The sequence below is a fragment of the Triturus cristatus genome, chromosome 5_1 (genome assembly GCF_964204655.1).
Source record: "Triturus cristatus chromosome 5_1, aTriCri1.1, whole genome shotgun sequence".
NCBI lineage: Eukaryota > Metazoa > Chordata > Amphibia > Caudata > Salamandridae > Triturus > Triturus cristatus.
In genome coordinates this window covers 717681461-717696937 of record NC_140587.1, presented here as the reverse complement: position 1 = coordinate 717696937, position 15477 = coordinate 717681461, and the positions used below count along the sequence as shown (strand labels likewise).

At 45.4% G+C, this 15477-nt stretch overlaps 1 protein-coding gene across 1 annotated transcript in view; it reads left to right on the top strand.

Annotated features, from left to right (window-relative positions):
* The window catches only part of LOC146831408 (desmoglein-2-like), a 410122-nt gene that overhangs the window by 196499 nt on the left and 198146 nt on the right, over positions 1–15477 (top strand). The window contains exon 6 of the mRNA XM_085605709.1: positions 8542–8699. Coding sequence (XP_085461835.1) covers positions 8542–8699 — 158 coding nt within the window. The remainder of the gene's footprint in view (positions 1–8541; positions 8700–15477) is intronic.

The window sequence follows — 15477 nt, the reverse complement described above, 5'->3', positions numbered from 1 at the left end:
AATTGAACAAAGGGGTGAGCAAAAAGGCCACTGGTACTGGGACTTGTTTGATCACTGAGACTGGACAAGGATCATAAGGGGAGCCTGATTTTGCAGACAGGAGCAGCCTCACAGTGTCGATTGTGGACAATGGCCCGAATTTATCAAAGACCGGGGGGGTGTGGCTGGGGGGGGAGGAGGGAAAATCAGGAGCTAGCCTCCTACCCTTCTTCACCTCCTGCTCCTCCAGGGCTTGGGTGGCTAAAGTCCAAGAACATGACCTCTACCTTATTCAAAAAGAACCTGGCAATGTCGTCGCATAGTTCCTGACTTGCTTCAATTTTTGTTGGCCTGGCGGATGCCAGACTTGAGACAGTTTTAAAAAGTTCTTTAGTACAAGTTTTTTGCTAAATTAATGTTATTTAAAAAAAAATTCTTAGCATCGAATAAGAGTTGCTTATAAATGGCGAGACTTTGTCTATAGCTCTTTTTCTCCTCTCCCTTGTATTCTTTCCTCCAACTCCAACTTACAGAAGTGTTTTTGTCTCCTTAGTTCTTCTGAGTACCAGGGGGCTGTAGGATGGGACCTTCTAGGGCATACCATCTTGACTGGGGCGAGTTTATTGCAGGCTGACTCCACCCAGGATGTGTAGTGAGAGACTGCCTCCTCTATTCCTGAGGGTATCTGACCTACAGATGCCATAAGTGCATCCTGTCGGTCCGTACCCTCTTTTTTTTTTTTTTTTTTTTTTTTTCTTTTTCCAGGCTCTGCTTTTAATCTGAGTCTTAGTACCCTTCTCAGTCTTGTTATGCGTGGCCAGGGTTAGCTCAAAGTGCACAGCCGCATGGTCTTTCCAAGTCGGAGGCAAAGAGCCCGTATATCACAATTGAGGGTGGTTGATTAAGATCCCATCCAAAGTGTGACCTGTCATATGCGTGGGGCCTGTCACCTGTTGACTTGGGTCAGCACTCTTCATCAGATCCATAAGGGCCACTGTATCTGGGTCCATCAATGTTTCTAAATGATAATTAAAATCACCAAGGATTGTGAAGGAATCCGTACAGAGCCCCTCTTCCAGCAGATTACCAATAGAGTATGGGAAAACGCTCCTAGGTCCCGGGGGTCTGTATAATAAAATGCCTTTAAACGTGTGATGATGTGATAGACTGAAACTAAAGGAGAGTGCCTCACAGACTAAATTGGAGGCTCTATGAAAGGCAGCCTTTAGTGAGTTGTGATATTTTATGGCTAAGCCCACCCCCCTCTCCTGAGTGGCCTGTTTAGATTATGGCAGAGAAACCCTGGTGGAGTAGCTTTGACAATATCGGGGCCTGAGCTGTCTTCTGTCCAAGCTTCAGTGATGAAAGCAATTTGAATATTCTCCTCCTCAATAAACGAGGCACACTCAACACTATGCTTCACCAATGACCTAGCATTGAGCAGCAAACATTTTACCACTATTGTTACGCTCCACCATTTTAGAACTTTCTATATTGGTGGACCTAATAGGTTGGTAACTAATCCTAAGCAAAGAGGAGTTGCAATTGGAGCAAATGGTCAAGGAAGACCCTGGTCTCGTGTTAAACATGAGACACAGACAGTCCGAAGACTTACCAGCTGGCTTCAAGTCCAATAGCTGAGATCTGGAGTACCCCGTAGTTTTTGTCGCACCTGGTTTCGGTTGGGCAGGGGTGCTGGAGCTGGGCACGAACGGAGCGCGGACGGGCGCAGACGGGCTTGCCTTTGGCGCAAATTTGGCGCGCCCGCTGCACGCGTCTGCTGTGTGGTCGCGTCCGTGCTTCCATATATAGCGTATGGGAAAACTAGCCCGCTGACCTAATACTACCCCAAGATGGCGACCCTACTCCACACGAGTCCCGGGAAACCGCCTATGTCCACCCGAGCACGCTCACCAATTATCCCCGTTCCCCCGAAGGTTGGCAGCATGTACAGCGAACAGTGGCAGGTAGGAGGAAGCTGACCAAGAAACTGTCAGCTCAGTTACCCAGGGAGTTGTGGCAAAAACACTCGATTCAATTGACCAGCAGTTTAAAACGTAACAATGTTAAAAGCAGGTTTAAAAGCAATCAAGTTAATTACAAGTGCAAGTTTATCAGTGCAATGTGCAAGAGCGCAAATAGTAGTCTCCCGGCTCAAGCCCCGGGAGCAAGTGGTACAAATGTTAAAACAATATTGTATAAATACAAAAAATCTTGATTTGTTTTGCATTGTGTGAATTTACTTGTACTTCTGACTAGATTTAATTATGTCAAATCATGACAAACAAATGTGACACTTGAAATTGAATGTTGGACTTTGTCCTATATGTGGGTTTAAGTGGCTGAACTCCCTGAACCGTGCACCAATGTTTGTTAAACAGGGTATACATTTGATTACAGGTGCAATAATCATTGCCTCAGCCATTTATTTGTGAATCGTTTGTTGTGAAAGTTTTAAGGATGTCTTTTAATAAATATTTATTTGAAGACCTTTTATTATTCCAAGAGAAATGGTGCAAAATACAATACCCCCATTTCAGAAACAAGATACATCCAAAACCCTCTTAAAGCACTGGGTTCCCTAACAGTAATTGTATATGAAATTGAAACTCTGAATATGCATTAAAGAAATCTTCAATGTTCCTGGTCAGCTAGTGAAACAAGACCAAATGAGGAGATACAAGTGGCATCCCTGCAATAATCTCATTGTTAGTAAGCCCATTGTTCAAGATCACCAATCCCCTAAAAGCTTACGTCCTCCAGCATACTGACATTGAGGATTCTGAATCTTACAGTAAATCCCACAAGCAGAGTATCCCACTGATTCTTAAGGCACCATAGCACCAACCTGAGGCATTTAGTATTCTCACTTTGCATTGGTAAAAGTGGTTACTATCAACTCCACATACCCAACAAAATAAAAAAGCTTGTCAGGTAACCAGGTAATGCAGCAGACAACAGTTTTGCTAGCCTAAATGTGTGATCAGAGTAATGATGCATCTATTCAAACATTAGAAACCATTGTCTGGGACACACCAAGTGTATTTCACTGACACCGCTTCTGCACATCATAACAGCCGATCCTGGCAAAGATTTTCACCTTACCAGTACTACTTACCTTGAATCTCAAACCTATTCGCTCCACCTTCGTTGTGATTATTTTTCTACTCAGTCAACCACCACGATCCATTTTCCATCCTTTATCAGCTGTGTGATCTATCATAATACGACGTCTTTGGCAATACCCAGTGGCTTAAACGATTCCTTATTGCTTACAAACTAAAAAGGCTTTTTTGATTAAATATGTCTCAACTGTAGCTGATGTCTACGATATCCAAATCTGCTGAGAATCTTTATTTCTTATTTTCTTTGTTATAAACTAGCAGTGCATTAAGGATGTTTGGACCTCGCCTCTATAATTCATCTCCAGTTTAGCCACCTGCCAAAATAATGCCCCCCCACCAGTTTTTATGACCAGCAACTTGCAGCGTTTGTACCCTGGCTAAGATCTAGGGGAATTCAGAAGGGTTATCCTGAAATGCCATCAATTTCTTCCTTTAGATTTCCCTCAAAACTATGAACAACTCTGCAGTATTCCTTAATTGACAAAGAAGGGTCCCTTCAACCCTCAAACACTTTTACGAACTCTAGATAGAAAGTTCTGCTGCCGTGATCACTTCAACCATGTCTGCCTGACCCCCATCCATTACCTCCAGTTCCAGGAGCTCTTGTCACCTTCCTTAGATTTCTCCTTCTGTCACTACCAATAATACTAGTATCCTCTAGTAGGAAGTATTCACTGTGTCCTCTAGCCGGTTAAATGCACACTCAAGCTGCACAAAGGAAGCAGCCACGTGGTCTTTGGACTCCTGGACTTGATTCTGAGCTTTATTCACGGCAGATAGCTTGGATGTAACCTCCCCAGTTGTCAAGACATCTCCTGAATCTTTCTCTCAATCTCTTGCCACGTGTTGTGGAAAGCCCCACACTTCCACTCATAGATCTCACATTACATTATGAATTCCAGCTCCTAGATTGTCCTAGACATCAACAGACTCGCTGAGAGCACCATTTTCTAATGACTAACTTTGTTCTTATTGTCTTCTCACAGTCACTTTATAGTTTGCAGCGAGGTACAATCTTCTTTCAAATGGTGCAAAGTCATCCTATCTCCCGGTAACACCACCGTTGTCTGCAAAACGCATAGGAGCCCTGCATAACAGAACATTCATAACTGACATTCATTAATTGGCATTACTGTTTATCCCAAGTACAAATAATTTTTTGGAAGGAATGGTGACATTTATATATCCACATATGTTATGTTCTAGTGATGGGGCAGTGATCCTTGATACAGTCGGTGAGAAGGCACAAAACAATTAATGTCTGTAAAATAAACAAAAACTGATTCACTTATGAATGAAGGCTAATAGAACATGTAGCTATTTTACTAAAGGTTTTGTAACATTTTGTCAGTGTCCATTTGTTAGCGAGTCTAAACTTGAGCACCAAGAGAACTCTTATGATGCATAGCAGGTCATGCACACTCAATCCATCTTTTGACTGGAAGCAATGGTCGAGCACGGGCTGAGCTCCCCTCGACACAAGAAAACATGCACCTCAAAAATGTTTTGGCCTGGTTGGACTTCATGGTGAGTATGCAGCTACATTCCTAAGGCACATCACACTACAGGATGTTCTTGTGGGCACAACCTTTTCTGTTTCAATGAGTAACCCTTATTGGGATGGCCAGTTATGGATCCTGTAGCTTGAGATGTGAGGAGTAAATACTGATATGCATGATTTCAACAACACAACATAGGAGTATGTGGTTGCAGTTGTAACATTGGCAGCTGCAGTTGATATTCTAGATTGTACAGTTCCCTTAAAATATCCCCTATCATGCATTCTCTTTGCTCCAGAAATGAGGTAATGGTCTCCAAGGAACCAGTGGAATGTATATTGTGCTAACCTCACTGTAGCATGTGCTAGTCGAAAGTGAATCCTGGCTGAGCAGAATACATCCTATCAGTGAAAGCTGTATAACTTTCTACAGCTGTCTTAACATTCTCTGAGAACCATTTTTTTTACATAATCATCGATATGTCTAGATGCACCTGATTGAATCTTTGTACTGTCCCTGTAAGAGGAGCTGACACATTTCAAGGAGTATGATTCCGAAATACAGATATATTGCTGAAATTAAATACTTGTGTTTATATAGACTTTTAAAAGCTCTCTTCTGGAGGAGTGTATGGTTTTCCATGATAGATGGAGGAATCTATCTGCTTCCTCTAAACAACAAATGACTTTAAAGATAGGCTTGTCTGCACATATACAAAATATAGCCACCAAGAAACCCAGTAGTTACAGACGTAATGTAAGTTGACTGTGTCTCTTGACTGTTCTGTTTACAGTAAACTGGTCTCCCTAGTGTTGTTCATTGTGCTCCAAGATATCCGTGCATTGTCTGAATTAATTTACTCTGTTAATTGCTTTACCTATACACATAGAGCATAAAGGTGATGTGTTACTCATCAGCAGATGAAAGAGCTCAGAGCAAGGAAACATAGAAACAATCTGACAAAGTGGTGTTTTTTCTATGGATGCAGCAAGATCCCTTTGATCTGTTGTTGCCTTCCACACATTGTGTAGTTGTTCCTTTGGTTTTGATATCCGGGTCTGCATAGATTATATTGGTTATATCAGACCTATCTAAAATTGTGCTGGCTTATACTTCAATACTAGTTCTAACAAATCTAGTCCCCATGTTGCGCATCTGTTATCAAAGTACTTTCATTCCTCCACAATGACAGGCAATAGAAATTGTTACCATCATGTAGCATATTTCGTATGTATTCAGAATGCTTTCACTTTCCAGGCATTTAGGCTACTACATCAAGCCCCAGCAGGAGGTTGCAAGGATCACAGCAGACCAGAGATTCACCTGTGCACCGTAGTGCGTCTGAAAGCTAGCAGATCCAGCCCCAGTTTACTCCTCAAATGTCAGCATAGTTGTCCTGGTTCTTCAGGGAAAGGAATAATCTTCATGTTTGAGAGAGATTGGCATTGCATTATAAAGAAACAAGGCCGGGAATCCCTAGCTATCACTGATACCTACAACATCCCATTTTAATACAGCATGCAGTTGTCTCTAGCTCTAGGCTTGACCCGTGCAAGGTAAATCTCAGATGCTATTCTTTCCCAAAATAGGTAAGAGTCTCTATTGGAGAGCAGGGCATTCATCTACAGAGAACCCCCCGCCCAATGTCATTCCATACCTCTCACGAGAACAGGACCCCCTCATAATTAACAGAGCCCAAACGACAATAGTAGAGTCCTTGTACTGGCAGTGACTCAGAATCTCCTCTCTAGGATTAGAATTCCATTAATGGTACACCAGTGAATGACATTCTGAAAAATTCATCTACATCCTTAATCGGATTATCCTTCAAGCGGTTTGTGAATTAAAGTTAATTACATAATGAATGGATAAAGATGTAAACTGATTTTCTCTTCTAGCTTTAGTCCTAAATCTAGATATTCATTTATATTTTTGAAAGGCTTTTGTGCCCAGAGTTGACATTTTGGATAATAGTAGTGTACCCAGAAAAAAGTAAGAGAACTGGGGTCATGGGGTGAATAGACCTGACCAGCAAAAAACAGTAGTGAAGAACTTGGCGCTTTGAATGATCAAGACTACTGTTCCTTTATTTAAGGCAATAAACATAATGATCCACCCACAGGTAAGTATGTATATCAGAATCTCCCAAAATGAAGTATGTATCCCACATTGGTGGAGAATACACATTAGTTGTTAAAATACCCCTCACACACCAAAAGGGCCCTTGGTGTCATGTTTCATCATAGGGGTCTTCCCGCCCCTCTACGGGACGGGGTGTGCTACAACCTACGTTTGCGTGGGAGCACTGATGTTTGTGAGACAACTATGTGTAGTGCGGGGGTGTGAGAGGAAGGGTCTGGAGTGAATGGAGGTGTGAGATCAAAAATACCTGGCTCTGTGGTTTAAGACATTTTAATACACCATTGAGCTAGTATTAGTAAAAAGTGGAGGGGAGGAGGTGTAGATGCCTCAATGAGCTGTGCCTCCTATGTCTGCCGACATGTTTCGAAGCTCCCCAGGCTTCTTCTTCAGGACCTTAAGGATCCCTTCCTAAAACTCACTGTGTCGTGTAATAACGTAGAAATAAAGTAGAAAAAGAGAGAAATATATGTGTACCAGGAAGAAATAACCTCCTAGGAATATGTAATGCCTCAATAGGTCTATATGGTCTGTAAACCTGAAAGGAAACACAAAAGGGGAGATAAAAAACATATTCACGTAGCTAGATGATCAATCCATCGTGAGCATTCAGTGATCTGAAAAAAAGTGATAAAGTAATCTCCTTTTAACACTATTCATAACGTTGTCACGTGTACTAGTGTGAAAACATAATGGGTGAAAATGGACACAGACATCAGACAAAACGCACATATAACATAAAGCACACACTCTATGCAAAAAGGAAGAAGGAACAACGTTCCTATGTTCCTACTATCCCAAGTCAATATTTGTCGATTGGTGGGAAGTCATCAAAATATAAACCTACTTCAGGACGTCGGAGGAAAAACACCCGACTCCTGCAAAACCTAAACTAACGGCTATGCCGTACTTACACCTCCAGGGAACAATGTCCTGCCACGATTGCCAGCCCGATCAGCTCCGTTGGTAACGCTAGACGAATGTTTAAATACAGAACCCAGTGAGGAAAGCCCGGGAAATCGAGTGGTTGCACCGGATTGTGGCGCGGTAACCTCCTGGCTCTGTTGTGACTGACCCGGAACCGGAAATAGCCGGGCGGGGTCAAAATGTGTGTATTAGTAAACAGTCGGTGACTCAAAATGTGATAGTAAATAAATAAAGTTTTCTTTGAGCACGAATGAAGACTGAGTTGTGGCATTAGCCGGGCGAGGTCAAAATGTGTGTATTAGTAAACAGTCGGTGACTCAAAATTCCCCCTTTATTTAAGGAACAGAACTTTACAACTCATCTATATCATCCTTCCAGTGCCATTTTCAGCCCTCAACACTTATTCAAGTGGAGAGAGCCATACTTCTCGGACTATTACTTGCATAATCAGTAATCTAGTTCATAGGAAAGGACAACAGTTATGGTGTTCAGAATAAGGTGAAAAAGATGGATTACATCACGGCTGACACAGGTTAAGCACATATCTTAATACTCATGCTGTCCAAAGTCACATCATCTTAACCAGGCTGGCAGAAAATCCACTCTTCCCTTTCCCAGTCTACGAAGTGCAACTGTAGGCAAAACCTATTAATAGATACAACAGTATGCTCACTCAGACGGGGTTGGTCAGCCGGCACTCCACAAAAGAAAATAATTTACTGCAAGACCACAATCACAGATGCATGCTTAAACATTTGTGAGTGCTATATAAATGCTGTTTAACATAATCCCTTTGGTATTGCTTGCAAAGCATAGTTTTTTTGTGAGATTCTACTGGTGCTTATTTATTAATTGTCTCGTGTTTTCCTTAGATTCTCTGGTGATGATAATAAATGCAACAGATGCTGATGAAGAAAATAACGTAAATTCTAAACTTGCGTACCGAATTGTCTCACCAACACCACAAATATTCTTTCTGAGTAAAAGTACAGGAGAGATTCGAACTGTTGTGGATAATCTGGATAGAGAGGTAATGTAATTAATACTTCACAGTTATTATGGGATTTTTTTAAATTTAGAGCGTCTGTCAGTTTTCAGAATATTGGTGTTTAAAGGAAATATGGATCTTTTTCTTTGGTATTCCCTGCTCAGTTGATCTCCTGAAATGAGATTCTAAAAGTTCTAGTAATGAAACTAGAGAACCTTCTTCACCCCGTTTTCGTGTACACCAGTGTGAACCGCACAAAGAACCATATGATCTCCAATTCTAATGAAGTGTAAATGTGATGGACTGAGCAGGAGACAAAGGCACTATTTATCAAAGATTATTGACCACTGTTACTTTCACAAGGACATAAAATTAGTTATCTGCATGTCCTTCCGTGTAACATCTCCTCAGCAATAAACATTTTATTTTTAACGTTTCAAAGATATATGTGCTAATGTTGATGCACGAGGTATTATGTGGTTTGTTCTTTAAAACTATGCATGGTTTTTTGCATTAATCTTGCTTTCGTCCCTCCCTGTTAACTAAGAAGAGTGTTTCGCCCAGTGCTCTGTAATTGCTAGTTTTGGGTGTTGTGGAAGCTTGTGTTGAGATGATTAAGATTATATCTGCTCTGTCATAAATATCCTGCCAATGATTTCTTGCACCACGTGAGAAAGAAAGCAGTGAACTTCACCATTTGAGTAAGAAGCATGGAGGATCTGTTAAATTCATATGATGTCTGTGAGAAATTGGGTTGTTGGTTGAGAGTGGTGAAACCCTGCTCAGACACAGACGCAATTTGTTAGGGTTATCCACAAAAAGTCACTAAAATAACCTGTGCTTAATCCTGTGGTAGCTTGGCACAAAAAATAGGCAGGCTTAACTTGGAGACAATGTGTAAAGTATTTATGCAGCACTTAAACAGTAGTAAAGTGCAGACAGAACACTAGAAAATTCCCATAAACAGAGTCAAATTTTATACATTGTTTGACTCAAACAAAAATCCAATTAGTAGAACCTGAGTTATGCCTTTTGTAAAGCAAAAAATAGCACTTTAAAGATCAATGCACCATCTAGTCATGTGAGTACGAGGCAAAGTCGAAAGTTATGGCTGACTGGGTTGGAACGTGTTTCAGATACACAAGTGAATTGGACCAGGTCTACACTTACCTTTGGACTTAAAATACATTTTGAAGAGAAATGTCAGAGAAGGTAAAGTTCAGCGGGCCAAGGCAGCCAGCAGTGTCCGAGAAAGAGGCGTTGTCCTCTGGGAGCTGCTGGATGAAGTCGCAGTGAAGATTTCTATGTTCGATCTTTGCATGGAAGTCTAAAATTACCAGCGGGATGAGACTGCAGTCCGAAGCAGACAAGCGCTCCACGAGGACGGGGTACCCCTTCTGCAAGGAGCTGCTGACCAGGATTTGCTGCTGCGGAGAAGACTGTTGCTCCTGCGAAGTCCGGCTGACAAGCGATGCACCATTGGTGGATCGGTGATCAGGTAGGACCTGGTCTCCCCTTGGTTCTCAGAGTACTTTTTGGCTGAACATTTTCTAAGTCTCATGTTTTGGATTTAGGATATCTGGGCACCTTTAGCACCACTTCCAATGGTCTAGGACTGGAGGGGCATTACCCACTTAGAGGGTCAGGACTCACTTAGGCATGGTCCTGGTGCGGTTTCAAGTTAGTTGGAGCTTTTTCTGTCCCCGAGGCTCTGCTCAAGAGGCCAACAAACTAGCCCTTGAAGTCATTCTTAAAGTCCTGGGTGAAAGCAGGTTGCAAGCAGCAGGCAGTCTTCTGAGGGCAGAACACAGGCTTCAGATAGCAGGGCAGTCCTCTTGGTGCAGTAGGACAGTCTGAAGTACACAGCAGGCCAGAGGCAGTAGGGCAGATCTTTAGAGTACTTCTGCAGGTCCAGAAGTGAACTGAAGAGTAGATCTGAGTGTTGTAGTTTTATACCTGGTGCCAGCTTTGAAGTAGAAGAAACCTATGAAGTTTCCTCCAGAGAAGTGTTTGAAATTTCCTGCATCCTTACCCTGGTCCTAGGATGTCTGGGGGAACGAAAGGCTGGTGTAAAGTTTGCTGTCTGCATGCTGAAGCAGTGTCTTTGAAGTGCAGGTGGGGCTGTGTGCAGCTCCACCCCGTCATCCTGAAAGGATGGGCCGTCATGCCAACACCCTCATTTGTGCGGCTGTCTGGGAGGAATACACAAATGCTAGTTGCCGACTACGCCTAGTTATGTCACCCAGGAAACAGGCTGTAGGCATCAAAAGGTTAGGACAAGAAAATGATAACTTTTTAAAAGTGGCATTTTCAGGATTGTGACTTCAAACCCAACTTTATGATTAAGCAAGATTTTAAATTACAACACCTTAGACACCAAATGAGACATTTCTACCTGCTCCTAAACAAACGTTTCAATTATTAAATGTAATAAGGTAACTCAGTGTTATCCAATGTGAGGGGTAGGCTTTACAGGAGCGAAAATAAATGTGTGAATTTTTCACTACCAGAACATGTAAAACTTAAAAGTACATGTACAACGTTTTAAATGCAGTGCACATTGCCCTCTGGACTGTTTAGGGCTTCCCCTAGGGGTAGCTTAAATGTATCAACAAAATATGGTTTAGGCCTGGCAAAAGGATTATTTTGCCAGGTCGAAATTGCAGTGTAAAACTGCATACAGGCTGCAATGGCAGGCTTAAGACATATTTTAAGGAGCTACTGAAGTGGTTTGCACAATAAGTGCTACAGACACACTAGTAGCATTTGTCAAAGATTATTGACCACGGTTACTTTCACAAGGATCCCACCGGAGCCCTGGGGAACCTTGGTGCACTGTCCTGTTTAGCTCCTGAACCACTAGGTGCACTTTGTTTGGCAGTGACCTGTAGGTCATTGAGTAGCTGGGTCTTAGTCTCTGGGAGAGTTGCCAATTCATCCAAGACGGGCGAACAGTTGCAGTCTTGCCCGACGCCCTGCGTATCTTCCTCTCAAATTGTTCAGATTTGCAGTTTTCCCATTGATACCTTACACATCGCCAGGGTCTTTAAAAGGCTGATCTGTATATTAATTTTGTTAACTTAGTATTTATTTGCCTCTACTGAGTTCTGCAGTGTTCTGAGGAGGATTTACTAATGACCTTCTTGTGATTCCTTACTGTCTGCTGCAATGGAGCTAGAGTTTGTTGGGTCATCATTGGCATATGAGGCTAGCATGTTTTCCCATTCCTTAATGCTGAAGTATGAAAAATCTTTTGCCTGAACCTGCATGTCAGCAGTCAATGCAGTTTATTCCTGTGCTGCTTCGCTGGAAAGGATTACTTTTGCTCTGGCTCTGTATAGCTGGGTATGCCATTTCCTCCGCTTGGCTGTTTCCGATTTTGGGGTGGCCACCCCTCATTGTTTCCTCATTATTCATAGAGCCCCCTGTATGCCAGGCAAGTGCTACCTCACTTCCTTCTCCTCTAATCGATTTATTAGGTTTGACAGATCGTCCCCTCCTAAAGACCATGGAAATATCCTTCTCTGCCATCCTTGATCCCATTAGCAAACGTTTGGTCTAGGGAACTGAGTCAGGCTGTTACTCTTGAGGTGGAGGGCTGGGCCTTATGATTGTCTGTGCAGTCTCCCCATTTGTGCCAACTCTGCCTGAATTGACGTCCTGTCAAGAGCCTTCCAATTGGTGCCAGAGGCTGCTTGGCCACACCTTTCTTCCAACCCTTGAATTAGAGGTGAAGTGTCTTGCCCCCTCAGTTTGTTTTTCCCCCAATTGCACTGTGGGGCTAATTGGGTGAGGTAGCTCAGCCATGTTACTTAAAAAAATTGCAGCCCCTGCTTCCTTCAAGTACTTGAACTTGGTTGTAATTTTCGGTTGTGATGGGCTTGGTCCCGGATTTAACGGAGTTGGTTTGGATGGACCAACTATCGCGGGCTGCTGGAGGGCTACCAAAATTAGTGGTGAAGAATGTCCTGTGTGCTCAAAAGCTGTCTTTGGTCTTTTTTTCCTGCAATTCTGAGGTGCCACTGGGCCGCTGGTTTTGCCAGAACCGTGGTGTTACTTGCGCAGAGTTAAAGTATGGCTCTTTGCAGCTGTAGGCCCTCCTTATTGAAATCAACCAAGCCTGATGCGCACTTGTATTAATCAGGCTGCTTTAAAGTTCAAAAGAGTTCAAATAAGCACGTTTTGTGGAGTTTGTAGAAACTATGGAGTAGCGTGATCCAGATAACACCAGATGCATAAACAATTCAGTAGAACAGGGTCCTTGACTCAGTTCCTTATTTGGTGACGGCTCTGTTTCAACTCCCCAGTGCAATGGGGGAAAGAGGGCAAAATAACTATAGGGCTCGGCAGCGTGGATTGTGCTATTTTGCCAGGCATGTGGGTGCTGAAGCCCCTCCGCGGGGAGCAAGCCTCACTGGCCTGACACAGTCTGCCTCCGAGCCATGCAGAGCGAGTTTGCTGCCTTTTGCCTGCCCACACGCTGCACTCAAAGTTTACAGCTCTCAGTGCCTTCACCGTGCTTTGTGATGCTGTAGGCTGCCTCACTCCTGCCTGCGTCCCCAGTTTGTTGATCTCCTCGAGAGGTGGCAAGGGCAGAGAGCAGCTTGTCTCAGAAATCTTAAAGCCACCGGAGGCCGCAAGACCTGCAGTGTGACGGTGGAAGGGAAAAGCATGCCGCAAATGAGAGGAGCACGGCTTGGAGAAATCTAAAATCCTTTAAAACTCCCCGGCCGCAGTCTCGCTCCATACTCCTTTCCTCACTCCAATCTATTAGTTGATGCCATGCGGTTTCACGCCAACGTCTCTCTGCTCCAGAGAAGATGACGGGCCCTGCACCACCCGTGTGTGCTGACAGCAGTTCCTTTCTATCTAGATTCCTAACCTTAGAATATCCCCGGGTGTCAGGCTGGATCCGGAAAGATTTTTGTCAGCAATACCCCTTGCGCGTCACTAGGCGTCGTCTGCGGCTCCGCGTCCGTCATCGGCGACGTGCGCCGGAATGACGTCGTCGGAGTACTTAGACGCCGCCCTCGCACGCTGACGTCAGTTCTTCTTTTTTTTCCGCGCCGATCCGGGAAGAGCTTACCCCTTTAGTCACTTTTTGACTAAAACTTTCTGGACTTTTTTGTCTACTCGTCGACTCGAACTGGTGCCGGTAGGATGCCTGGGTTTAAAGCCTGTGACTCTTGTCACCGACTGATGTCGGTAACGTACCACCATCGCCGGTGCCTTTACTGCCTTGGGGCCGACCACGATGCGGAGTCGTGCCTCGACTGCCAGGCCTTGACCTCGAAGGCTAGGCAGGAGCGGTCCTGCAAGCTTCTCGAGCTCCGGCACTCTGCTCCGCAGCCACCATCACCACTCGTCGGGTTCCAAGTCTTCGGGTAAGTCAAAGCATGGTAAGTCCAAGAGACGACATCGCTCTTCGGACTCCCCTCGCCGGTCGCTCGACTCGGTCGAGGTTCCGGGTGGTACCACCCCCGCGGCTCCGCAGGAGCCGCGTCAATCCCCATACCCACCGGTCCCTGGGACTGACGCGACTCCGGCGGAGATCAGTGCCTTCCTTTCGGCCATGAGGGGCCTGGCTCCGCCGTCGACACCTGCCGGTGTGCCTTCGGGCCCCGTGGGCTCGACTGGGCGGCCTAACGAGCCAACGGCGCCGTCGTGGACTTCGTTCCCGACGCCGCAGGTCCCTGTGGGGTCCAGGCCTGGATCTCAGTCGATGCCGGTCGACCTCACGACGCCGCCTCCTCCGCCGGCGTCGACACCGGTTCCATCCCGACACCGTCTCCGGACGACGCCATTCCCCGGTTTAGCCCCGGGCCCGGCGCCGGTGTGGCGCCGTCCTGCTCCGCATCCGACGCCGATGGATGACCATTTCAACTTCTGTCCGGCTCCGGTAATTCCCCCTGTTTATCAGGAATCGGATGACTGTGGCCACTGGGAGGGGTCTGAGGACCCTCTGGCCCACCAGGGCCAGTTACCACAGGACTGGGCAGATGAGCTGGGGGATGCCAGTGGTCTTGATACCTCCCCTGACACTGGCTTCATCTCTCCTCCGACCTTTTCTGTGGCGTTGCGTAAGGCGGCCGAAGCCCTCGGGCTGGAGGTCCCTACTGTGGCCGTGAGGACTAAACTCCTCACTGAAGTGCTCCAACCGTCAGCAAGCTCCTGGGAGCCTCTGCTGCCATTTAGCGAAGCACTGATGGACGTTCTCAAGGGCGCCTGGTCCAAGCCCTCCACAGTACCTCCTGTGGATCGGAACGTGGCCTGACGTCACCGCCCTGCTCCGGGCGACCCCAGTTTTCTGTCCCAACACCCCACCCCTGAGAGCCTGGTTATCCAGGCCTCTACTTACCAGACCTCCTTCCCGACCGCTCCCCCGGATCGGGAATCCAAGAGACTGGAGCAGTTTGGCAAAAAGCTGTTCTCCTCCCTTAGTTTAGGGCTGCGGTCTATTAACACCGCTTGTCTCTTGGTTCGTTACTCCCACTCTCTGTGGGATACGGTGGAGGACATGCTGCCCCTGTGTCCGGAGGAGGCCCGTACATGGCTCGCCCAGGCTCTTGCCGACGGGCTGGACGCAGCGCGGTATGCCATCCGATGTGGTTTGGACACGACGGACTCTCTTGGCAGGGCAATGTCGTCCACGGTGCCACTTCGTCGTCATGCCTTGTTGCGGTCCACGTCTTTTTCCGGGGATGTCCAGAACACCCTCGTGGACATGCCCTTTGATGGCGATCGCCTTTTTGGTGACAAAGCGGACAGTGCACTGGTACGCTTTAAGGACTCCAGGGCCACGGCCAAGTCCTTGGGTCTC